Raw genomic sequence first — 25231 nt, 5'->3', positions numbered from 1 at the left:
AGGTCTCCTCAAAGCTAAGAAACCATGCTCAAACTGGGTGTTTGACTTCTGCTCTTTTCTGTGCTCTGGCCTACCTCACAGGGTTTAAGATTTATACATGGGCTCCTGCCTCAGTTCTCAACTAAAAAGCAAGGCTCTTATATTTCCTGCATGTGACAGTCAGGAAGCAAGTTCAGGAGAGGACTTTTATATCTTGTAGTTCCTCTAGCCCACCTGTTTCATGTACACAACTGGGACAGGCTCAGCACCCCCACGCCCGCCACTGCCCCTGCACAGTGTGGGTGCAGACTCAGCATCCTAACTATGCTTTCACCATCTTTTTGTTTTGTAGCTTTGACTCTCGATATCCACCCTGCAAATCATCGGTCTAGTGGCAGGCCCAGTCATGGCCTAACCTCCACCTCCTACAGGAGAGACCAGTGATATAAGCCGTCAGGACTGTATACCACGGAGATAACCCACCTTCTACAGTGACCATCAGAAGATTCTATGTCAAATATGCCTTAAGTTTGCTATGCTCACAAGTTTCCTCTACTCAGCTTGACTTGGATTGATTCTGCCTCATGTGGAATCTCACACCTCGCCAGGTTTCTGTAAGCTTCCAGGAGACATCAGATTTGGTAGGTACAGGTCCAAAGGAAAAACATCAACTTCTTTGGACAGCTCTGTGTTCATACAGGTGAGGGCTCATCCTTTGTACTGTTTTCTCCTTAGCCAGGAGAGGTCTTCTTTTGTTCTAGTTTTGCCTGTGAACTTAGTCTCTGACGGCTCACCTGCCAAGAGCACAGCAGAGGCCCCTGAGGTTATGTTTACTGTTTCTATGGAATTAGAATTTTCTTTAGGGTTCTACAAGAATCCAGGAACATCCAACTAAATTGAGACTTCTCAAAATATCTATATGAGTACAGCTCTTTTTCCATGGAGTAGTAATTTTATGTTGAGGTTTTAAATAATGTTTTAAATCTTATTTTACATGGTTATTGTTCTGTTGAAATTCAAAATGGTATAATAAATGCCTTTATTCACCTATAAGTCTATATTCTAGCCCTCCAAACATTTAGTTATAGTTACAGACTCAAAAATGAATCAACACTAGCAAAAGAAACCTATGTAAAAAACTTGAACTCTGACCTTAGCAGTGCAAGAAAGAGCTCCAGATACCTTTCCCCAACAGGGACAATGGCTATCACTGTTTACAGGCCTGTACACTATGCTCACTTCATAGGAAAACTGCTCCACTGGTTCCTTAACAGACACCCTCTCCATGCTCAAGGTGAGACTGGTTGGCAGTCAGAGCTGAGAGAGATGAAGAAAGGACCACTGGTATCACTGAGCCACAGTTAGACAGACAGACTGGTACAATTCGAAGCATGTGATGCTGTGGGATGAAGGATGTACTGTGTTCACCAGAGAGACAGAGCAGCTAACCCAGTGCTGTGCAGCCCATACCATCCACCTCACACATCTCTACAGCAGTGCTCCACACAACGGCCACAAACAGGGTGCTGAGAGAAGCATCTTTCCAGTGGGTTCTGTTTAAGAAGCATGGTTTGTGGCATATCCCACAGGGACTTAAAGGTGAAGCAAGAAGTTCTCTGTTGCTGTAACCTCTGGCTGCTCACAAGTCATCTACCCAGAGAACCTTTCCCCATGGCTCTGAAGGTGGCCGTAGATGCAGAGTCTCCTTCGCTGCCAACTCTCTCAGCTGCTTGTCTACCTGATGCCTCCTCACTGACGCTGACTCTAGACACACACTGGCACCACCTCAACAAGGATAAACTTCATATCTTGGCTCACACATCTGGAAGACAATGGAGTCTTCCAGTTACATCTAAGAAATTCCTGGGATGATTCTGGCTGGGAGCTGGGGCTCGCACTGTGCACTAGGTTTCCCCTTGTTCTTATTACCTGTGGCAGGAGTGAGGACAGGACAGAGATCTTCCCAGGCGGCACCTATGCACATATTAGAGCTGCACTCCCTGCAGGTTCACTGCTTCTTCGTCTGGAACCTTCTCCTCTCAGTAGCATCTCCTGCTTCCACTGGAGTGACTCCCTCTGTAGGACTCACTGGGTATCCCCACTTCAGCAAAGGCTTTGTCTGCTGAAGGCTGGGCTGTGGCTTCTGACGTTCTGCTAGCAGCTGCTTTATGAATCTTCTCTCATTTCATTCTCATGATAACCCTACAACTTGTACCAGATTAGCTATCGATAAGAGTCGATTCAGGCTCTAGAAGGGTGGTGTATAGGCCGGAAGTTATACAGCTAATAAGTGACACCCCTAAAGGCACTGCAGAGGCCTCAGAGATTAAGCCTAATTGTCTCTATGGAGTTAGAATTTTCTCTAAGATTCTGTTGGAGAGCCATCCAATCAAATCAAGAGACTTTCCAAAGCATCTGTATGGGCTGTTTCCATGGAGCAGCAGTTTTGTACTGAAGCTTTAAATCAAATTCCAACTCAATTGTGATCTAAGCTATTCGGTCGGCATCCTTCAGGCCTGGGGGTAGCTCAGACACAGGACTGTCTCTCAACTTCTCTTGATTCTACCATGTGCCAGCTCATCTGTCATCTCCTCAACTGTGTGCTGAGATTCTGACGTGCTCACTAGGATTTCCTTTCGGTGATGAAAAACCACAGTGCCGAATATGCACGAGGGAACTGCAGCTTTTCCGGATGGGCTCTACTGGTGTTGTGCATATTGTAGGAATGGGTCTGGGAACTGCAGTGTTAAAACTCAGTGATTTCAATGGGTTACAAAATGATACCCAACAGGGGTGCATGCAACCCAAATCATCTTTGTGGAAGCTATTACTAATAGTGTCCCCAGGGATGACAACTCCTCAGGGGGATGTCTCACTTACATCAATGTCATGTTGCCATTTATAACGCATCACTTTCTATAACAGAGGCCTACCATGCCACAAACATGGAACACTTCTCTGGCAGCTCTCAGCTCTCCAAACTGCTTTGGGCAGGACCCTGAGACAGACATGCTTCAGTCCAATCTGCTATTCAACAGTCCCTACTGCAAGACCTGCAAGTCAGTCAGAGGCCAGGATCCTGGGGACCTCAGAGCAGGGACACACCACTTCCACCTAGTGATGACTATGAAACTAGTTGCCTTCTGCTCCATTCTTTAGATTCCTTTTGAGCCGTTTCTCCTTAAATTTCCTAAATATGCAATGTCTCTTGTCTATGACTCTGGCATGAGCTCCTCCTCTGGTCTTTATCATGCAGTGTTAGCTTCCCATTTAACAGTTACTGGCTCTGGTTGTTTCTTCACTTACTGCCCCAATGGAGCCCTGTTTACCCCTACCTGCAAGGCCCTCAGCACAGTGGGAGGCCTAGCAGCCTTTATTCAGAAATGATTTTCTTTACTGAACAAGTCCCACAAGGGCAAGGCCATGTCTGTCTTGTGTTCTGTTTTATCCTTAGTACCTGGGTCAGTGGCTGGCACACAAGGATTTCTTAACTCCCAGTCAAGTACAACTGTTAAAGTGGGCATCCTTTCTACAGCAGCCAGGAGCAGTTACTGCCCTTCTCCTAGGTCCAGGCAGGAACTCTCCATAGAGAAGACACTGTTCTTCACCATTTCTATTTCCCCTACAGCTGCCTAAAACTACGAACCTGTGACTTGACAGTCTCTCCAGCTTTCTAGCACACCCTCTGCTGCCTGACTGATCCAGGTTGAATGTCATGCGGCCAGTGTCAGAGTTACACCTGTAATCCTAGCACTCAAGGAGCTGAGGCAGAAGGACTACTGTGAGCTCAAGGTCAACCTGGGCTACAAAAGGATGGCAATAACCTATCTACAGATAAGACCTCGCGGTGTCACCCAGCACACCCTGTTACTGCACACCCTGGCTGAAGCGCCATCAAGGTAAAACTTCAGAGCTGATATTTGGTCTCTGACGCTGAAGCTGCCCTCTGAGAGGCATATGGAAAGCCCTAGAAGCACATGCCTCTGGGTGGTAGGACTATAGGATATTTGGATTTTTATGACTTGATTTGTAATTGTTTTCATATAGAATAGTCTATACAGTTGGAGACTTTTTTTTTAAAGAAATACAACATACTTAGATTTCTTCTTCAGTTGTGATAGGTCACAGAACAAAGATCCATTTTCTAATGCCAGACTTTCTGTACTACCTTTCAGTCCGTCTGATGTTAGTTGTAACATAGCCCCAGGCATGCTATCTGTGTTTCTACTCTTCATGGAGGTGGGAACAAAGGGAAGAAAGGGACATAGCCATGGTGCAATTGTTCAAAACCAGGGAGAAACGACCAAGGAGTAACTCAAACAAATAAGACAAGTCGGAAGTTAGAAAATAGGTATGGAAACTTGTAACAGACACCCAAATGACTAGCAGTTTGTGGTATCCTAGGCACACTGCCTTCCACCAGCATCTCGCACTGATGACAGTCCCACTCAGTCTAGATGATCCTACCCAAGGCCAAGAGGGACACTGGTAAGGGATGAACTCTGGTTCTGCTTCACACTCAACATTCCTGACTGGGCCCACAATGATCATGAGGTGCAGATGATCGAAGCGCTAAAAATGTAACAAAAAGCTGGTTGCTTCAGTACCTAAAATGTAAGAGGAAACCATCCATTTTAGGTAACACTCTAACATCAGCAGGGCAGATAGTCTTGCCAGTAAAGTACTCTGGGGCTCTAGAGCCACCCAGAGCAGCAAGATAAAGATTTCTCTAGAAGTAAGAAACTGAGCTAAGCAAATGCCAGTAATTATAATGTAAGTATAAAGCAACGGAAAGGCAACACACTCCTCATTCTTTAAGTTTATGCTCTGAAGAACTCCTTATCCAAACCTAGCAGCAAGCTATCTTTGTATCATGACCATAAAAAGCTCCCAGGCCACTAAACCTTTAACGCTTGCAACTGCCAGTGGAGTTTTAAAATCAAGGGGTGGTATGCAGCCAATCTGAGCTGAAACTCAGGCCGATAAACCCCTAACAAGCTCCCTCAGGAGTAAGGTGGCAGAGGGGACATCAACATACTATGTTGAGGGAATCTTCCCCCACAAAAAGGGAAACAAAATTCCCATCTTAAGAACAAGTTTTACATTTTAAACACCACAGACAACATTTTCCAAAACATTTGTTATTCTGCACTTACAGGGAAGCAGAGCAGTGTCTCCAGAGTTTGAGAGTTCTTGTTTGCCTACTCCACATGGAGTGTTCTAACACTGGCCACACTGCCCTAACCCTTTTCTCTCGTAGCTATTTACCTTACTTACTTCATCTCCTGTGCTTAGCAGTGATTAGCAGGAGCAGTGCAATGTGAATGGATGTGTGGAAGGATGACTTCTGCCTGGAACTGGGCATGAGACTCAGAGGGCTCTGTAGCCTATGGGGAAATAGTGTCAAAACACATGCCTTTCTTAGGCCAGGAGCCCAGAAGACACTACCTGTCCTTTTGCCCAATAGGTGTAGAAGCCAACATGTATGTTAAGGAATGCCCTCTTTCAAAACACGCATACTCCAAGAAACTGATTCTACAAATGCAGAAGCACCAAGCAGGTGTTAACACTGTTGTCATTTAGGACAACTACATTTTAAACAGACTCTACATTGATAATTAAGAAACATTTAGAAAGTACTTGGGTTTAAGAATCCAGCTGTCTCTATCTCTGGCTGGACTAAAATTTCTAACAGACTGTTCTGATCCACCATCTTATAATCATGAACTCTGAGCAGGGGTGGCTACAAAGAACTTTCCATCTAAAGATTCTGTCATGAGGACAACCTGCATGGGTCTCAAATATGACTATAGTATCAGTTCTAGAACAAATCAAATACCATTTAAAAATAATTAACACAAATAACACATTTGTTCCAGCTTTAAAGTCTTGGAAAACGCTTGAGAATAAGCATGTGCAAACTAGCACTAACACAAACTGTGACCAATAATTACTAAAATGACACAACAGCCAATGTTTACTGGCAGAAGGTCAATCAATACAAAACGGTACATAGTACACATTACCAACTCCTAAATGCATCTTAAGTTCAGACAAGGTAGGTAGCAGCACTCCGCCCTTGACGTTGGTTTTGTAGGAGTGAGAAGCCGGTGTGTCAATCTTAGAGACGGATTAGTAGGAAGCACATGGGAAGCACTCTCCCGTGACTACTGATTTGAGACCTGCGAGCTGGGCAGGGAGGGAGCATAGAGGGGAAGAAGAAGGAAACACGTACCGTGCAAATGTGAGGCCAGTGTTCAAACTGCTGTAAAACTCCTTGGTTAAGGTCTTCTTTATAAAACTCTTTGTAAAAATGTGGAAGCTTAGAGATCCAAATGCCATTGTTATGCTTGTCTAATATTTCCTTTATGCGGTTTTGAACCTCATCCATCTTATTAGTGTAAGAGGCAGGAGGCGTGACATTTGGTTTCTCAACAGTCTGATTTAAATTATCTTTAAATTAAAAGAATGATAGAATTAATAGATTATTCCATTACCTAGCATTTGTGTCTCTGACTTTGCTATGCTCTGGGCTCTGGGGTCCTGGATTTGGAAGAAGGTGGGACTAGGCTGAGCAGCACTAAGGACCACCTCACCTATTACCCCTGAATTATATAACATTGACCACCAATGAGGGAGCTTCTCCATTTTGCAAGGATACTTTATAGTTTGCTTTGAACATTATGGCAATCTTGTTGGGTAAAAAATAATCTTTTACTATTTAACTAATGTTTTTCTAACAAAAACTAAGGGACACGACATTTTAGATAATATAAATATATGTGCTCAACTGAAGCTATAATCCACGAGGCACAAAAATAATGCCTTAGAAGGAAGAGTGCTTTTATAAAAGATAAAAAGGTGCCCAGGTTTCCCAACAATGGTGAACTTGCTCTTTATCTAAGGCAAACAATTTAGCAATCCACAGGAGCCTGGAATCTACAAAAACTGATCCCAGCTAGTTTATGGACAGCAACTGCAGCTCTGGCTTCTACCTCTTCAATATTTATCGTTCATAAGGTTTTAGCTGGCTTCTTTTGCTCCTGTTTATTTTTTTATTTAAAACTCAGAGTGCCGGAGTTTACATACTAAGCAAGAGAAACTTGTGCATTACTGTGACCATTTTGGTATTTTAACTATGGAAATAATGTCAAACCTCTATAGCATTCTATCAGAATATTAAATCAAAGTATTAAAATCTAACACCTACATGAAAAAATTTATTTACAATTTAATCAGATATCTTTTTTGCTAAGTATAGTCATTTTTATTTTCTTTTTGATTAACTAATAGAGAAATATAGTCTAGTTTGGGGACACTGGTCTCTAAAGATATCAGGTACCAAAAAGAGTTTTCCTTGTGGATCCTTAGAGATTACTCCTCTCTTCTCACTAGAAGACACAAGGATGTGCCTCTGACACCCTTAGACTGGCACAGAGAGGAGAAGGGTCCAGGATATGCAGAACTGTTTCCTATTAAGGAAATAACTTACTCTATTTTAAACTCCCAAAGAGGCATATAACTTCACTGAGTAGTCATGATTTAGAAAACTGATATGTAAAAGTAGTTCTTATGTATATGAATCATACTATTCATTTTCATAATCAATACCGTAAGAACACTCCTGTGGAAAAGGCATTTGACCTCAATTAGAGACGTACTGCAAGCAACAAACCCTGTCCAGTCATTTCATGGAGCACACAGCCAGCCCTCTAGAAAGCTGCCTTTGGTGAGAGTACTCAGTGTTTGCACAAGACAAGTCCATGAGTGGTGTATGTCTAACCAGCAACCAGCAGCTTCCTTGGCTTTATTTACTATCCTACTGTTTTCCTGGTGGCCCTTTTCATTTCATAACCAATAATTACTTATACCTAGCTGTCATCTCACAGTTTAAAAAAAATTTTAATCTTTATTTTTATTTTATGTGCATGGCTGTTTTGACTGCATGTATGTCTGTGCACCTCCACATATATGTGGTGCCTGCAGAAGTAAGAAGAGGGTGTCAGATATTCTGGGACAGGAACCATGTTGTTTTGGGAGTCAAACCTAGATCCTTTGGAAGAAAAGCCAGTACTCCTAACTTCGGAGTTACTTCTCCAGGCCCCACACCTCCCAGTTTATAGTGCCAACTTTTACTAATACAGCATCTTAAGCCTCTCTTATGAGTTTAAGCTCTACATTTAGGACCTTGAAACAAAGCAGGGAGTTTCCTTAAAGTGAAGCCTCCGAGTGCCAAGTCTTGAGGGTTCACCCTCTAATCAGGGAGTGGGTGAGGAAAACAGGTAACTGTACAGGGGACACCTGGACATGGAGCAGAAAGGGTCTGTTGAGATGAAGGCCTCACTTCACACTGACAATATCGCTAGAAGCATTATTTTCTCTAAAGATCACTTCAATCCCTGAGTTTAAAGTTAGAAAGGCAGTGAGGGAGATAAATCTCATGCAAGATAAGGTGAGAGCACACATCAAAGCCAACATTCGATTATTTCTGTTGGGGCCCAAGACTCATGCCACATCTGGAAACATACCATTCACTTCCTTAGGGCAGGCCCGTGAGATGTGTGTCTGGAAAGGTGCTGGCAGGGATGACTTTGGACTGAACCTAAGGTGTGAAAACAGCAAGTTTTAAACACTCTACTTTTCATTTAAAGTCCCCATGTCACTGACCAACAAAATAACATGCAAATATTACAAAATAAGAACACAAATTTGGCATCATATTTCATATTTACTCAGAGAAAAGTATGTTAAAAACTAAGTTTAAAGTAGGTTTTTGAAAGTCTCTTTCAGAACCTGGAGTCAGAGTTTCAACTAATCTTTAAAGGAATAAATAAATAAAAGCACATGAAGAATAAACGCTTACAGACTATTTGGAACATAACCCCGTGTGAAAGCTTAGCCGCAGTGCAGAGTGGGCAGGTGAGCGGGCCCTTTAAACGGGTGCTGGAGTGAGAAGCACAGCCCTTCAGACACAGGTTCTCGGTAATGAAAGTAGAGTGTTAAAGTAGGCAGGCAGGCTGCTCCAATCACCTAAGAGAGGAGAGGCAGACACCTGCCTACCTCATAGCCTTCCAACATAATTTACCATCAACTACTGTACTTACACAGGAAGATGTTTCCAAACACGTGTATGAACAAACCACACCCACATGCATGCATGCACATACACCCACACACATCCATATGCTCCTCCACATGCACCCCATATCAACACCCCCACATTCTCATTCATGCTCATTCTATTCTCTCATTCCCTCCCCCAACTCCCTCTCTCCTTCACTAGTGTCCCAGGCTCTTGAGTAATGCTTAGTACTAGCAAGGGAGAGTGAGTGTTGTAAGACTGGCTGAATGAACCATGATCAGAGGAAACAGTGACCACATTTTTCTCATTAGGGGAGGCAGTTACAATTTTGAGCAGCTCGAGAGATTTAAAGACTAAGCAGTTTCAAATGAAGCATATTTCCTAATGGTATTTTAATTCTACAAGAAGCAATCAGTCTGTCAACTACTAATCAGGGCTTTTAGCACACATCATTGCTGGCATTACACACCTCTGCATCAGCCTATATAAGTGCTCAACAGAAAATGCCAAAGCATATCTTTCTACCAAACCATTTTTTAATTAATTTTTCCTATTTTATTTAGTATCTAGATGGAAAGTTTCTGAAGAAAAATTGATCTTTATCCCAAACAGACACTGCTTTAAAGGAGTATGATATCACAAATTTACAAAAGGTACAACTTTCGACTTGGAAGGAAGATGGGACACTGATTTATCAGTGTCAGAGCTCAGCATGTGTTTCCTGTCAGGAGGCCATCAGGACAGACTCCAGGCTCTGCACAACCCTCAGCTCTGCCACTGCAGCACAAAGCAGCCCCAGTCACACAGGGACAGATATGGCCATGCTCCTGTAAAGCTGACTTACAAAAGCAGACAGTGAGGTTTTGGACTGTAGCCCATAAATTGTAGCTTGCTGGCCTCTGGGTGACTTCTTAAAACCGTAACACTTAGAAATAGAAAGAAACCATTTGATCAACTACGTGCATGCTTTCACTGGACAAGTAAGGAGTCCTCTGCACAACAGAAAATAATGAGCTTACTGTTGGCTGGCTCGTGCATGGCCACACCCAAGTCGAAGCTAGGAGTGCCTTGGCAGTAGTCCAGTTCCATGGCACAAATATCCCGGATGCCAGTGCACCAGGATTAAATGCTACTACCTGACTGTGGTAATTACCAGAGCAACAGTGAATGAATATACAGCTAAATGAGATTTTACCTGAAACTCACCACATGTAAGAACAATTTTGTAGAAAAATTTGAAAATTACATAAAATGGCATCTTAGAAGAACTTATTAGATGTGTACAGCTGACTGGACATGGAGGGATGGCAACAGCAGGAGGAAACAGTACAGGGGATCATGGGGGATGCCATCAGGCAGTAAGAGGACCAACAGTGATGCATGTGATGCAGGCGATACAAAGAAAATGCTTCTCCACAAGAACACACACTTCTAACACTTGTTACCCAGCTCTCCGCACTGCTCCCTTAAGCCAGACAAAGCCCAGGGTACCTGCTGTTGGCAGACATGCTCACGTGCCTCTGCACTGGAGCGTCTGGGTAAGGTGGCATGTCCACATCAGCCTTAGCTCCCAAGGTGCTTCCTTTTTCTCTTAACAGCGTTGGATTGGGTTTCTTGCTGATAGAATAGTCTGAAGCAAATCCTGGTTGTCTGAGGGTTGCCTTGGGTTTCCCTATAAATTAGGCAGATAGAACAGAATCAGCGGGTTTCCTCAAACTAAAGCTTCATTATGTTGCTCCAGATATTTCTGTGGGTCACACTTCTCAGAACAATTTGAAAAAACACAAGAAGGGGTCTCTGGTAGTGTTGAGTAGGGGAGAGACTAGGGAGTTTTGTGGATGGGGTCTTGTCAGCCTCATTAGCCTGTGTTTCCTTCTGCTTACTATGTGAGCATTCCCCAAGCAGCCACCAGTTGGTCTGAAGCCAGCAGGATCCTCCTGCTTTCTCAGTCCACACATTCTTCCTGCACCCCAAGTCTCCCATCACCATCAGGAAGCCCACCCTTCTCACTCTCAGCGATGGCTGCTTCTGCCATGAAATCATCTAATACTTCATATCACTGTTGAACCACTGCTTGAGAATCTGGTTTAAGAATTTACTATAACTTCCTAGAGATAGGCATCCAAAAAAGGCTATTTATCATGTTTTTAGGCCATGAAATTCATATTTCTCTGAAAAATAAATTTCTTAAAACCAAAAGACATAATCTGCTAAGTACAAAACCCTATCACAGGTTCTTGGTTCATCCAACACTCTGGATGAGGGTTCTTGTCAAATCAGACTACATTGGCTGTCCCACAGTCACCATCAGCTGCATTATTCTGCACTGTGACCACTGGATTTTGTAAGTCACATTCATCTTCATCATTTCAACAGAAATCCCAGTTGCAGGAATTTTCTCCTGACATGTGGATATCAGTAAAATGTTCAATGAACAGTTTATCAGGAACATAGGCAATATTTCCATAAGCCCTTATGATAATGTACTCAGGAACAGACTTACCTTCTAGAAAGAATGGCATGGTTTTCTTCACTCTCATCTGACAATTAATTTGTCGCCCTGTTTTCCTTTTAGAGGTCCTCTGACGAGCCACAAGCTGAGCAATCCTCGCAGTCTCTGTGCAGGCTACAGCATAGCAGACAATCTGTGAGCAGCAGAGTGAGAGCAGGGCATTCTGAGAGCCAGTTTGTGAAGGCCGAGTCCCGGTGAGCCTATAAACCCCAGAGCCAGGTGTATGCAGCTCCGAGTGCCTCTCTCCCAGTTTCCAGAACCAAAGTTATATTTAACACAACAGGAATCATGCATGACCTAGTCCTCTTTCTTCAACTCAGGATTTTCATCTGTCCTTTAAACAGATACTTATGAGGCACCAAAATGAAGTAGGTATCGGGGGTTAGCAAATGAGCCAAAGGCATCCTGTGCTCTGCATACACCGCTCATCTTCCCGCCACTTACACGGGAGGAGTGGTGAGTGAGGGAAGCTAAGCCCCAGGCTCACATTGTGCATGTGCTACTCTAAGCTGAAAGCAAGAACAACACAGCTTTATGCAGCAGCCAAGTTTCATCAGCACTCATCCGGCTAGTGCGTCTATTCTTGAGAACACAAAGAAAAGAGCTACCTGCCTCAGGATACTCAGTAGGGGATACTGTAATGGTCAAAACTTGGAAACAGTTTTAAATGCTCAAAACAGGGGGGAAAGTTTCAAAGGAAAGCACAATTCAAAACTGTATGAAGCTCTCTTAGTTTATTCATTCGGACACTTGATCTTTCAAGCATTCAACACATTTATGAAGTGCTGAGAGAAAAGACAAATCTCTCACTCTCAGAATCTTTTCTTAAGAGAGAAAAGTTGAAAACTCTGGGATGAGTGCTGTAAAGAGCAGGAGCTGAGATTTAGACCTGGGAGGCTGTGGGATGCCAGCCCATGCTTACTACTGACACCCATGTGTATACTGTGGCCTTCCCTTACACATGTTCTTACAAATGAGCTTCCCCTCTAACTATTCTCTTGACCCTGGCTTCCCTTTCTTCTCTACCAAGCCCCTTCTTCCGCCCTCCCCCACCCCAGACACTGGCATTGGACAAATGTCCAAAATACTCTGAGGCACATATTACACAAGACATGAGAATGTGGGCTGCACCCTGGGTGTGCTGTCACTATGGATCTCAGCTACTCAGTGCATGCTTTTGCCTATAGCATAGGTATGAGATCAGAAGCACCAGGCAGGTGACTCTGACACAGTGTGAGCATTCTGACAGGCCAGACGCCATCTTACCTCTCCAGATCTACTAGCCTCTATCCTGACAACCGCTGGCACGCTCCTCAGATACGCTTCCAGAGTTGGGTAGCCCAGCTGTTTGAAGGGGATCCAGTCTCCAGTCAAAGAGCGGTACTCTCCTTGGAGCCGGGGCAGTACTATCCCGTTCTTATGAGACTGCAGGACAGCCCGTAGCATCTTGGAGACCAGATCTGCCTCCAGCATCTTTGCCTAGGAGAACACAGAAGAGGTTATTCTTACGGCGCGTCAGTCTGTGAATGTGAATGAATTTCAGCACTGACACTTTTTAGAGGATGCCACAAACGAGGGCTGAAGGTCTCCTGTGGGATAACAACACAAGGGAGTGTCTACCGTGTTATCAAAGTAGGGACTACCATGAGAATGTGGGAAGTCAGAAGGGGCAGGAAGAGCCTGTGGATTCTGATAGGCAGGACAGAAGGAAAATGGGGCTGTGGGGCTGCCTGGGAGAATACAAAGGCAGAGGTGGGGAGAAGGGCACAGTGGGCTGCTCTGGGACCTTTAGGGAGCTGTGTGACTGACAGGACTGCAGAGAGAGAAAGAGGCAGACTTTGAGATGGCCACAGTATGTAAATGACTGCATTTGTTAAAGTGATCTGTCGCTGAAGGGAGACCAGAAATGAGGGAAACAAAGTGTCCAGCTCTGAAGTTTGAAAGGTCGGTTACTACCCAGCCTTGGGAAAGCTAAATTGGAAGAGCTTTCACAGATGTAAGAATGCTTGGAAACCCCCAAAATCAGTTAGAAATGAAACAGCAAGCGGAAAGTAGTCAGATGTAGAAACCACACGTGATGAGGGCTCCTAGAGCCTGGCTAAGGCATGCTGGGTAGTAACCACTCACAGTCATGGCTTAGAGGCAGGTTTACAAGAGTTTCTCTCTTGCATTTATTCTGGACATGTGGAGGCTAGATGTCCACAGTCCAGCCACATAGATATATTCACTAGGAATTGAGGTTAGAGGTTTGAGCTGATAAGAGAGTCACTGGTCTTCAGCATCCAGATAGAAGAGAACAGCATTATAGGTGGGTTTCTATAGAAGGCATGCATGTAGGAGATAGGCACAGGAAAAAGAACTACAAAAGGCTGATACAAATGTGAAGAAGAGGGGTGGGGGAAGGGAAGGGAAAGAAGGCATGTGAGAGAAGAGAGAAGAAACATAAGCTGTATCCCAGTGTCCTCCAAACTAAAAGAAAATCAATAGAATGTTCAAAGGTGTCATGACTGGCACAAGCAGTGTAACAAACATGAGCACACCTAACTACAGCCATCTAATATTCAACAAAAATGTCCAAAGAAGACACTCGACAAAGACAGCATTTTCAACAAATGGTGCTGGGAGAAGTGGATGTCCATATGTAGAAGAAAGAAATTAGGTCCAGGGGCTGGAGAAATGGCTCAGTAGTTAGAAGCATTGACTGCTCTTCCAGAGGTCCTGAGTTCAATTCCCAGCAACCACATGGTGGCTCACAACCATCTGTAATGGGATCTGATGCCCTCTTCTGGTGTGTCTGAAGACAGCTACAGTGCACTCATAAAATTAGGTGCATATATCTATCACCCTACATAAAAAACTAAGTCCACATGGATCTAAAACCTAAAACACTGAAACTACTACAAGAAATCTTAGATAGCCCTGAATAAGACACAGGTGTAAGAAAGGACTGAATCGGGGCCAACAATTGATGAGTGTAACTTCATAAAACTAAAGAGCTACATGGCTAAAACCACAATCAACTGGGGAAAGGGGAGGATCTGCCAGCTACCCATCTCACAGAAGACCCACATCCAGGAGAGATAAAGAACTTTTTAAAAAAGTCTAAAAAATAAATGACCTTTTTTCTTTTTATGGGCTTGGAATTTAAGTTCTCAGGACAAGAAATAAAAATGGCTATGAATTATCTCACAAACTTCACTGTTGCAGCAATTAGAGAAACGTAAACCAAACAACTTTGAGATTCCATCTCACCCCAGTCAGAATGGCAATGGTCAACAAAGCAGCCAGCAACAAATGCTTGAAGGACATGGGGGAGGGAACCTTCTCTTACTGTTGGTGGGGCTATCAACTGGTCTAGCCCCTCTGGAGATCAGGGTGGAGAACTCAGCCATGACCCAGCTATTCACTCCTTGGATATGCACAGAGGACTTGACGTCCTCCTCCACAGACACTGGCTCAGCCTTGTTCACTGCCCCTCTCTTCATGACAGCTACGGGACAGAACAACCTGCATGCCTTTCAACAACGAACAGATGAAAATGCTGTGATATGCATACAGTGGAATGCTATTCAGCTGTAAACAAAATAAACATGAACTCTGCAGGGAAACGGACATGACTGGAAAAGTTGACACTGAGGGAGGCGAGCCAGACCCAGAACGATGAACACTGAATGGTCTTTCATCCGAGACTCCTAGCTCCACATCATCAGCTGTGAGAACACATCCGGGACAACTGCAGAAACCCGGGAAGTGAGAGGGGAGCATTAGAGTAGCATGGTGCAAGTGATTTGAAGGGGAAATGGGGAAATGGAGAGCTCTAAGAAAGGGAATGAGCTACAGAAGGGGGAGAGGGTAAAATAAGAGTAAGGATGTCTGGGAAGGTCATAAGGAGCCATACACTAGCTATATTAAAATACCTATAATATAGGGGATGCCATGCCGGAAGAGCTCCCTGGAAACAGCCCCACTGACTTGCTCAGTTGTGATAGGTGAGCTCTGGTGAAGCACAGCCCAAGAGACTTCATCCCAGTACTGCCTGCTGCTTGCTGCTGGTGTGCTTCCTCATGTTTGCCATTCCCATGCTCCTCACTGATTTGGCATGGTGTGAGTGGACACCAGGAGACCCTCACTGCCTATAGCCTGGTGTGATTACCTCTGGGTGCCAGCCCATCTTATGGGATAAATTTCCTATGGATCAACATGAAGGTGAGCTTTTCATGAATTAATGCTGTTTAAATGAACTAAAGACCTTACAGAATTCCTGATTTGATGCAAATGATTTTAGGAAGAAAGTTTAAGGAGATAGTTTTAGTTGTTTTATTAGAAAGAGGTTATAAAGTTAGAACCAAGAATAGAATGTGCCCCCTTCTCACAGAAGAGTTAGAAAAGGTTCCACAATAAGAATACACCCAAGCTTTCATAAATTACACTAAGAAGAGAAATAGACTTGGGAGAAGACTGTGATCAAGGGAAAACATTCATTCTAGGTCAGGTCCAAGGATGAAGCTGCCCCAGAGTCAAAATCTCTGACCCAGAATTGTTCCTGTCTAAAAGAACTACAAGGACAAAAATGGAGGAGAAACTGAGGGAAAGGAGGTCCATCTCAAGTGGAGGCTTCAAGGCCTGAGACTATCACTGATGCTCTGGTGTACTTACAGACGGGAGCCCAGCATGGCTGCCTTTGGAGAGGGCCAACAAGCAGCTGACTCAGACAGACATAGATATTTACACCCAACCAATAGACTGAAGCTGGGGACCCCTGAGGCTGAACTCGGGAAAGCCTAGAAGAAGCTGAGGGGGAGGGCACCCCCATAGGAAGACCAGCAGTCTCAACTAACCCGGACCCCCAAGTTCTCCCAGACACTGAGTCACCAACCAGGCTGCATACACTAGCTGGTATGATGGCCCCAACACATATACAGCAGAGGACTGCCTAATCTGGCCCCAGTGAGAGAAGACACACCTAATCCTGGAGAGACTTGAGGCCTCAGGGAATGGAGAGGCCTGGCAGAGAGATGGGTAGGGGGTGAGGACATCCTCTTGGAGACAGCTGGGAGAAGGAATGGGATGAGGAACTGTTGGAAGATGGACTGGGAGGTATATAAAGACTGGATTATAAAAAATAAAAGTAATAAAAATAATACTAATAAAACAAACAACTTCTTTTAAAAGGTAGGGTTTCAATCATGTATCCCAGGCTATCCTGGAACTCACCATGTAGTCCATGATGCACTAGAACCTGTGGTCTGCCTGCCTCAGACTCCTCAGTGCTGAGATTATGGGCTGTGCCACCACACTCCACTAAGGAAAACATTTTGTGTATGTGCTGTCAACATGGGAACCACTAGCCACATGTGGTTTAAACATCCAAAATGTACTAGGATGACTGAGGAAGTAAATATTTGATTTAAATGTGGCTAGTGGTTATCACATTGGATAGAGTTCCACATAAGCAGCCCCTCCCTTTCTATGGCTTAGAAAGCAGAAGAGTAAAACTCAATAGTAATTTCCTCATTTGACCATTTAAAAAAAGCTAGTTCCTGGGGTGGGTCTTACAACTGTATATGCTTCTTAAACTCACACGGCAAATACACACCTATGTCTTCCTTATGTACTTCCCTCTGTGAAACATGGCCTCCTGAGACTGTCACAACAACAATATATAATCCACACATGCCAAGTGTTTTTCAGCAAAGGTGTTAGGGAAATTCAATGGGGAAAATTCAACAACCAATCAACCTTTCACAGAAAATAGGACCTTCATACCATATGAGAAAACTAACTTGAAATGACTATCTAGATCTGAAATAAAAAAGCTGTAAAACATTCAGAAAACAAAACAACAAAACAAAAACAACTAGAGTAAATCTGTGACCTTGGGTTATACCAAGATTATTAATTTTTGACTGCAGAATAAGTCGACAAATTGAATTAATTAAAATGTAAATTTCTGTTCTTCCAAAGACAATGTCAGACTAAAATATTTTCTTAATGGAGCCAGTGACAAGCTGGTACTCAGCTGGATGTGGTGGCCCACACCTTTAATCCCAGTACTCAGGGGGTAGAGGGAAGAGGGTCTCTGTCAGTTCATGGGTAGTCTAGTCTACAAAGTGAGTTCCAGAACATCAGGGCTTCATAAAAAGAACCTGTTTCAAAAACAAAACAATACAAACAAACAGAAAAGTGAGCTGATATTTTATGTAGACTCGAAACTCAGTGAGGAATCCATTTGAAAGATGCAAACAACCTGAAAACATACTTCAGTAGAGATGCACATGTCAACAAAACACTTTGTAGAGGGCCGCAATAACATTCGCCACCACAAGATGGCGCTGGCTTCCACTGCGCCCCATGTGGAAAGCTGGGATAGCTTTCGCCATTACAAGATGGCGCTGGCCTCTGCTGCGCCAGCCGACTTCCTTTCAGGAAGTTAACTGTGTGCGCATGTGCAAGAGTGCCTTCGTGCCAGGTCTTTGCCCACTCCGGGGCGTGCCAAATGAGATCATGGGTAAGCAACCAATCAGGTGTGGATGCGCCGCGATAGGGTGTATATGAGCCACGCCATGCTGGCGCCGGCCGCCCTCTCTATTATTAATAAATATAAACATTTGGCTACAGAAGGATTCGTGTGTTCCCGCGTATTCTTGCTGGCAAGAGGTCGCGCGGGACATCTGGTGCCGAAACCCGGGAGAAACGCCACACCATCGCCAGGCGCCAAGAGGGGGTCTTCCGTCTGCGGAAGGAATCCAGAACTGTAGTGTTTAAAAGGTAAGATCCTGAGAGACAATGCTTAGCCTTGACCTGTTCCACTTCACTCCCCTGCTAGATGCGGTGGAAGTTCTTATTATCGTTCTGGCAGCCCTCGGGCTTTCTCTATTGGCCTTTGAGTTTCTAGCTACTGCCAGACGGCCTCAGAGGTCGCATGGGAGCTGCCCAGCTGTAACAGCAAAGCGGAGAGCGCTGGGGGAGGGGCAAGGCGGCATGTCAGAAACAGGGTTAGGTAAAAATTAAAGAGCTCAAGGAAAGATAACAAGCAGACAGTCCCCTCTGCGGAGGTGAGAGATTGGGGAAAAAACGCCCCGGGAGAGATAAAACAGAGAAGGAAGAAAAAAGTCTTGAAAAGGAGAAGTCTTTATCCGGTAAAGGATTTAAAGACTTCAGAGCTTGATAGCTCAGAGACAGACGAGCTTAGCTCCTCTGAGGAAGAGGATTTAGAAGATGAGGCAGCTCGCTATGAAGAAGAGCTTCACAGAGTCATACTGATCAGATTTGATAGAGGTAGACCGCCTGAAAATTTATTCAGGAGAATCAAACAAAAGGACATCTCAACGCCCTTGCACAGCTTGATAGAGTTAATGTAATTGGGTTGTGAGTAAAAATATTCAAGACTGTGTTTCACTTCCATACCATTTGTGAATGTTAGTCGTGCTGCTCAGATATCCCATAATATATCTCAGTATCTTACAGGAATTTGGTTTCAACACGTTGATGGACTAGTCCAGGAATTGAGACAATCCATCATCCATATCAACTCCACTCGAGTGGATAGTCACCGTGAAAGTGGTGGGAAAGGGAAAATCCTACCTCTCTGCTGACACCATCTGGTTTTTTCCCTCTTTGTCTATTGTCTGTCCTTGGTGCACCAAGATGTCCCTATATGTCAGTTTATGTCTGTGGTTTTTGTTTCTTGGTGCTTAAATGTTTTATGTTTCATGTTCAAAAGAAAAAATGGTAAAAACTTTATCTGCCAGTCGTTCACACCTTGACTTGGTTCTAACTCGTTTCAAGAAGGGAACAATGAATAAAAAGCAGTTTCAATTGGCTTTTGGAACCTACATCTGTAGCTAGAAGCCTCAATAGGAGGCTGGCTAAATGTTTATACTAGCCGATCCTAAGGCACCAGGAGCTTCACAGCTTCTATGGTAATGAAACTGAAAAATCTTTGACTGTGATTATTGGACTCAACAGGTGACAAGGTACTTCTCTTATAATCACAGCTAGAAAACTAAAAATGGTGCTTGGTCTAAATATTAAAGACATGTATAGCCACTTCAATTTTGTTTCTGATTGGTTTTAAATGTATAAATATGCTCTACATGCCTTGGTTATGGGCTATTGGCTATTAAGTTATTGGATATGGTTAAAAAGGTATAACATTGGTAACAGAAAGTTGGCTTAAAACTGTAATTTGAATAGAGTCATTCTAGACAACATGTGGCATGAGCCAACCTAGGGAAACAGGTCTAAATTGAGGTAATATTTTTATGGAACTCTTATTCTAGAAACCAGGCTTCTAAAAGAATTTAGGACAATGTCTCTTTGTTGAGGTATTAGAGACTACACCATCGTGCGTTCATATATAGGAATTGGCAGTCAAACTTTGTACTAGATTGTTAGAGGTCGAGTTTTGCTTTCCAAAGTTGTGGTTTGCCCTGAAGCTATCTGTATTTTGATGCTAATTCCACTGCCCCAAGAACAGCTGCCTAGTCAGTACTCAGAACTCAGGTGACTTCCCAAAGTTGTGGTTGTGCTCTGGTGTTACAAGGAGAATTTAAGGATTGTGATTAAAGATTGCCAGTGTTACATTGACTAACTCAAACTTATTTGTAATTAAGAAAAATCAAACAGGTAGAGATTGTTACAGGATTTACAAAGGATTGATGAGGTTTTAGAACTTGTGAGAGCATTACAGCCAGTTTGCTTACTCCAACTGGCATTTCAAGATAGATTTAGAGGATTGATTGTGAGTTTTCATTTCGTGAGCTTGCTTATAATTTTAGAGAGCCCATAAAGTGATATCATTAAAAATTTTACAAAAGAATGGCTAATAGCCTTATATTATATTATTTTGTCGCTTCTTCAATGTAAGAAGTTAGAACTTTAAATCTTTCAGTTTATATGGAAATTTTTACTACAAACTTCTGCTCTCAAAATGAGCTTTAATATTTGGGGAGTAGCTGTTACACTACTCCAGAAAAGAATAATTTGAAACTAATTTTAAGCTACTAGTGATATGTTAATTGGCTAAGTACTTCACCTTGCCAGAGGACTTAGGTCTTTGTTTATCCACATTGGAGATAAAGCTTCAGTTGTGTTAATACAGAATTGTAGGCTAGAGTCATGGAAGTATTTTAAAAAGAAACCTGGTAAAACATATCTTATTCCAAACAACAGTAAATTGGTTATTACAAAATACTGATATTTGGCCTATTACATATACAAATTTTTCAGGCAAAATTGATAATTTTACTCTTTACATGCTTTTGTACTTACTGTAAATTTGTACATGCAACCCATATGAAATTCGCTTACTATATTTATAGGTGGTTCATCTAATGAAAAGGCTACATGTATGATTGGATCACTTGTTTATTCTCTTGAGTTTCTGTTGCTTCAACACAGATTATTAAATTCCGTGGTTTAGCCACTGTTTTTAAAATGTTAAAAAATCAAGCTTTCAATTCACAATGTGTGGCTTGTGGTTTACAATTGATTTCAATTACTTAATGCTTTATTAGAGACAGGTTTTCTACTTAAAATCAATGAGTGATTTCAGTGTGAATGTCTGACAACTCACTGTCCTTTCAGTGCTCTGGCTCAGACAACTAAATTAAACCTTAGACTCATACCTAACTTTGAAAATGGTAATAGAGTTAATATGAAAAGAAAAAGACTCCATTTGCTTACTCTAAATTCTCAGCCTCGCCCTGCCAGCTCAGGGATTTCTAGTAAGACTGAAATTAGACAATATTTATAGGATTTGACATTTCTAATTAATGCTTATGTTTAGGTAAATAAAGCTGGTAAGGAGCTGGAGAGATGGCTTAGTGGTTAAGAACACTAAGTACTGTTACTTTATAGGACATTAAGAACTCAAACTGGATTGCCTGGACCCTGTAACAAGGGAGGACAATGATACCAGGCAGATTATAGGCCTTACATAGGAACAATTAGTCAAAAAATCTCATTCTTTATATATCCAAAACAATAATGCTGGAAACAATAATTTGGTATACAAGTCAATTTATAAATACAAGTGCTCAGTGTCCTCAATTTAATCCTCGAGGACTTACCTTAATAAATAATATCTTTACTATATCTTAATAAATAAAAAGGGGGAGTTATCCCTGTATGCTAAATAATGCTCCTTTTATTTCAATTTTAAAATTTGGATGCCAAAGTTTATGGCACCCTACAACTAGGCATACTTCTGCCTAGGTGAAATAGAAAGATCCACATATTGACATGATCCTATCAGGGTATTTTATATGGGGAAGAGGTCATGTTTGTGTTTTTTCTACAGGATGCTACAAGAGTGTGCCAGCTGCCTGAGTGGTTGCTGAGACTTGCTGATCCTGGGAGCATAAAGATTCAGCTCTCCTGGTTCGGGTCCCTGAGTCATTCCTCTGCCCCAAGAGGAAGATGGAAGATTCCCCCCTCATCTTTTGTCATCACAGAGATTTTGCCGTTGCTACAGTCAGTGTTACCGCTGTGTGTGTCCCGTCCCACTGTGGCCTGCTCTCTGACCCTCTGTGCACTGCTGCTTGCTGGAGAAGACTGGACTCCAGCCGTTGCTGCCCCCCTCATTTCCCTGGTGACTCTTGCTGCCTTAACTGGTGTTGTCATCTTGCAGTCTGTAGCTTCACAAGAATGCCATCTGTGTGAAGCTGCTGTGGACTGGGGAACTCTGTCCTGGTTGTACAGATCTCAGACATGGTTCCATTGGCTGCTGGTTGTTCCAGAGATCCTGAACTGTCCTGGAAAAGACCTTGACACTTTCGCTACTATTGTAGCAGCCATTACTGCTGCAGAAATTGTGTCTGCAGTGTCTGGAGTTATCCTCCCCCAATCTATTGTTAGACAAGCACAGTGGGTGAACTTTCTGGAGTAGTTGCTAACAATTAGGAATTCTAAATTTTATTATAGGAGCGGCTTGACTATGGCTCTTGGTGGTAACAGCTGAGGTGAACCAGATGAGGTGCCCACTACTTATCGGGAGTGGCTCTGTTTAATGCAGCCCTATGCTGTGGATAAGTGTTCATGCTATGGTTGGTTTGCAAACTCAGATCTCAACAGAAACGTGACAAGGCCGTTATCACTCAAGCACTTGTGGCCATTGAACAAGGGGCCTCCCCTAAAATTTGGTTATCTATCTTCAAAAATTAGTCGGTATCTGAGTTCTCTGCTCTTGCACCCCATGGATCTGTGGATCCATTGCACTGGGATGAGAGAGACTCAATGATCCTTTGATCAGCCCTTCCACATCTGAGGTTTCCTCATTGCACGCGATAGGGTGATCATGATTGTTATAAATAAAATAATAAGGGGGAGATGTAGAGGGCCGCAATAACATTCGCCACCACAAGATGGCGCTGGCTTCCACTGCGCCCCACGTGGAAAGCTGGGATAGCTTTCGCCATTACAAGATGGCGCTGGCCTCCGCTGCGCCAGCCGACTTCCTTTCAGGAAGTTAACTGTGTGCGCATGTGCAAGAGTGCCTTCGTGCCAGGTCTTTGCCCACTCCAGGGCGTGCTTAATGAGATCATGGGTAAGCAACCAATCAGGTGTGGATGCGCCGCGCTAGGGTGTATATAAGCTGCGCCATGCTGGCGCCGGCGCCCTCTCTATTATTAATAAATATAAACATTTGGCTACAGAAGGATTCGTGTGTTCCCGCGTATTCTTGCTGGCGAGAGGTCGCACGGGACAACACTTTGTAAAAATCATTTCTTTTTTGAAATTATAATTACATCATTTCCCCTTTTGCTTTCCTACCTCTAAACCTTTCCAGCACAGAGGCAACAAATTCAACAATAAAGTTAAAATGGCAGGCAGAGTCAAAACCAAAATAAAACACTTGTTAATGTGAAGACCTTAGTTTAAACCTCCAGAACCTTCAAAGGTCTGTAGTGCTAGCAGGCCTGTGCCAAACAGGAGGTAAAAGACAGGGGGCCTGTGAGTTCCCAGGTCAGCTAGCTTGACATATGCTTGACATATGCAGCAGAAAAACAAAACACAACAAAGCCAACAAGAGAGCTTGTCTCGAACAAGGTGGAAGGTGAGTACCAACATTCAGACCTTCCTCTGCCTCCAGCAAGTGTACACAACACATGGATGCCTGCATACTCCAACAATTACCTGATGGGCTGGAGAGAAGTTTCAGTAGGTAACAAGCTTATGTGATGGTTTGTGTATGCTTGGCCCAGGGAGTGGCACTATTAGGAGGTACGATCTGTTTGCCTTCAGAACAAGATGTAGAACTCTCAGCTCCTCCTGCACCAGGCCTGCCTGGACAATGCCATGCTCCTGCCTTAATGATAATGGACTGAACCTCTGAACCTGTAAGCCAGCCCTAATTAAATGTTGTCCTTCTAAGAGTTGCCTTGGTCATGGTGTCTGTTCACAGCAGTAAAACCCTAAGACAGCTTCCTCTACAAACATGAAGACATGGATTTGGATTCCTAGCATTCACATGAAAAGCTAAGACAATTAATTGATGTTTGTAATGCCGCCATCACTGGAGGGAACAGTGTGCAAAAAGAATAGGGTACAAAAAGAACAGCAAATTCAGTGAGACCCTGTCTCAAAACTCTGTGTGTGTGTGTGTGTGTGTGTGTGTGTGTGTGTGTGTGTGTGTGTGTAGAGCACTAGAGTAAACACCCAACATCAAGCCTTGGCCTCCAACACACAGGCACACACAGATGCGCATACCCACACAAGCATGCATACCTCAAACATACACCCATACACAGATCACATCTGCATACACCATGCACACTCTTTAAAAACTGACAACACCCAATGCTTAGAACTTTGTAACCAGAACTCACATGCATTTTTTGGTGGGTGCACAAAACAATTCTCTGAAAATAGTTTAGCAATTTCTCAGGAGTGAAGCATACACTTGCCACAGAACTCAGCGATCCCACTCCCAAGTAACTGTCAAAGAGAGACGGCATAAAGTCTGTATATCGTGTATACAGCAGCCTTCCTTATGGGGCAGCCCTGTAACCCTCTGACAGGGCCATTCCAATGACTACTAGAAAGACTTTACCAACACAGGTACACACGGTTTGAAAGACCAGGCCTCCTGGATCCTGCAAGCTCATAGAAGTGAGTTTTGTAGCTGCTCCAAACAAGGCTACTTCCCCTTCCTCCCTAGGATAGTCTTCCTCCCTTGTTCAGGAAAGGTGCCCTTGTCATCTTCCTTTTTTCTGCTTTGAAAGAGAGGCCAAGAGCAGTTTCCCAGGCAGAATCTTTTTATAATTAGAAGGGAAGGGAAATGGTAAAGCCACACACTCCACTCAGGACTTAACTGTCACTGGAAAGCTGGGTCCAAGGCTTCCTTCTCTAAATTCCACCCCCTTCCAAGGGTCTCCCTTCTCTCAGGCCACAGACTTCCCAGAGTAGCAGGTGTCACACAGTCCCTCCCTGCCCTTCTACTACATTACTTAGGCATCATTCCTGCAGACACACTGAGGCTTCCGATGACAGTGCTCATCTGTGTGGGTCGGAGGGCACACCCTCAGTTTTCCCTTTCCCACCCTGTCTACCTGCATGGTTGAATTCTCTTCCCTGGCAACTGTTTTAGCTAAGCACAGTTTTCCGAGTTGCTCTAGAAAGTCTCTTGCTACACATACACCTGCTATTGACCCTCT

At 43.5% G+C, this 25231-nt stretch overlaps 1 protein-coding gene and 1 long non-coding RNA gene across 10 annotated transcripts in view; one reads left to right on the top strand and one right to left on the bottom strand.

Moving 5' to 3' along the window:
* Tdrd7 (tudor domain containing 7) overlaps positions 1-25231 on the bottom strand; it is a 73849-nt gene that overhangs the window by 33316 nt on the left and 15302 nt on the right. For 3 of the 6 annotated variants that reach the window (XM_006238107.4, NM_138871.2, XM_017593667.3), the window contains exons 2-7: positions 12840-13052; positions 11565-11706; positions 10553-10733; positions 9906-9986; positions 8508-8581; positions 6215-6432 (exon numbers count right to left, since the gene is read on the bottom strand). In XM_006238107.4, the coding sequence (XP_006238169.1) occupies positions 6215-6432; positions 8508-8581; positions 9906-9986; positions 10553-10733; positions 11565-11706; positions 12840-13052 (909 nt within the window). Of the gene's footprint in view, positions 1-579; positions 850-6214; positions 6433-8507; positions 8582-9905; positions 9987-10552; positions 10734-11564; positions 11707-12839; positions 13053-25231 lie in introns of those variants that run through there. The other 3 variants (XM_006238108.4, XM_008763704.1, XM_063288514.1) reach the window with 2 other exon arrangements.
* On the top strand, positions 2343-23232 carry LOC120102866 (uncharacterized). Of its 4 annotated transcripts, none has more exons than XR_010066518.1 (4): positions 2343-2618; positions 3608-11767; positions 18192-18341; positions 21877-23232. It is a non-coding gene; the product is annotated as an uncharacterized LOC120102866 (long non-coding RNA). The 4 variants fall into 4 exon arrangements; XR_005504739.2 differs by having other exon boundaries at positions 2343-2698; XR_010066516.1 differs by having other exon boundaries at positions 2343-3038.

The sequence above is a fragment of the Rattus norvegicus genome, chromosome 5 (genome assembly GCF_036323735.1).
Source record: "Rattus norvegicus strain BN/NHsdMcwi chromosome 5, GRCr8, whole genome shotgun sequence".
Classification (NCBI taxonomy): domain Eukaryota; kingdom Metazoa; phylum Chordata; class Mammalia; order Rodentia; family Muridae; genus Rattus; species Rattus norvegicus.
The sequence above is the reverse complement of the archived record's forward strand: the minus strand, read 5'-3'. Positions and strand labels throughout refer to the sequence as shown.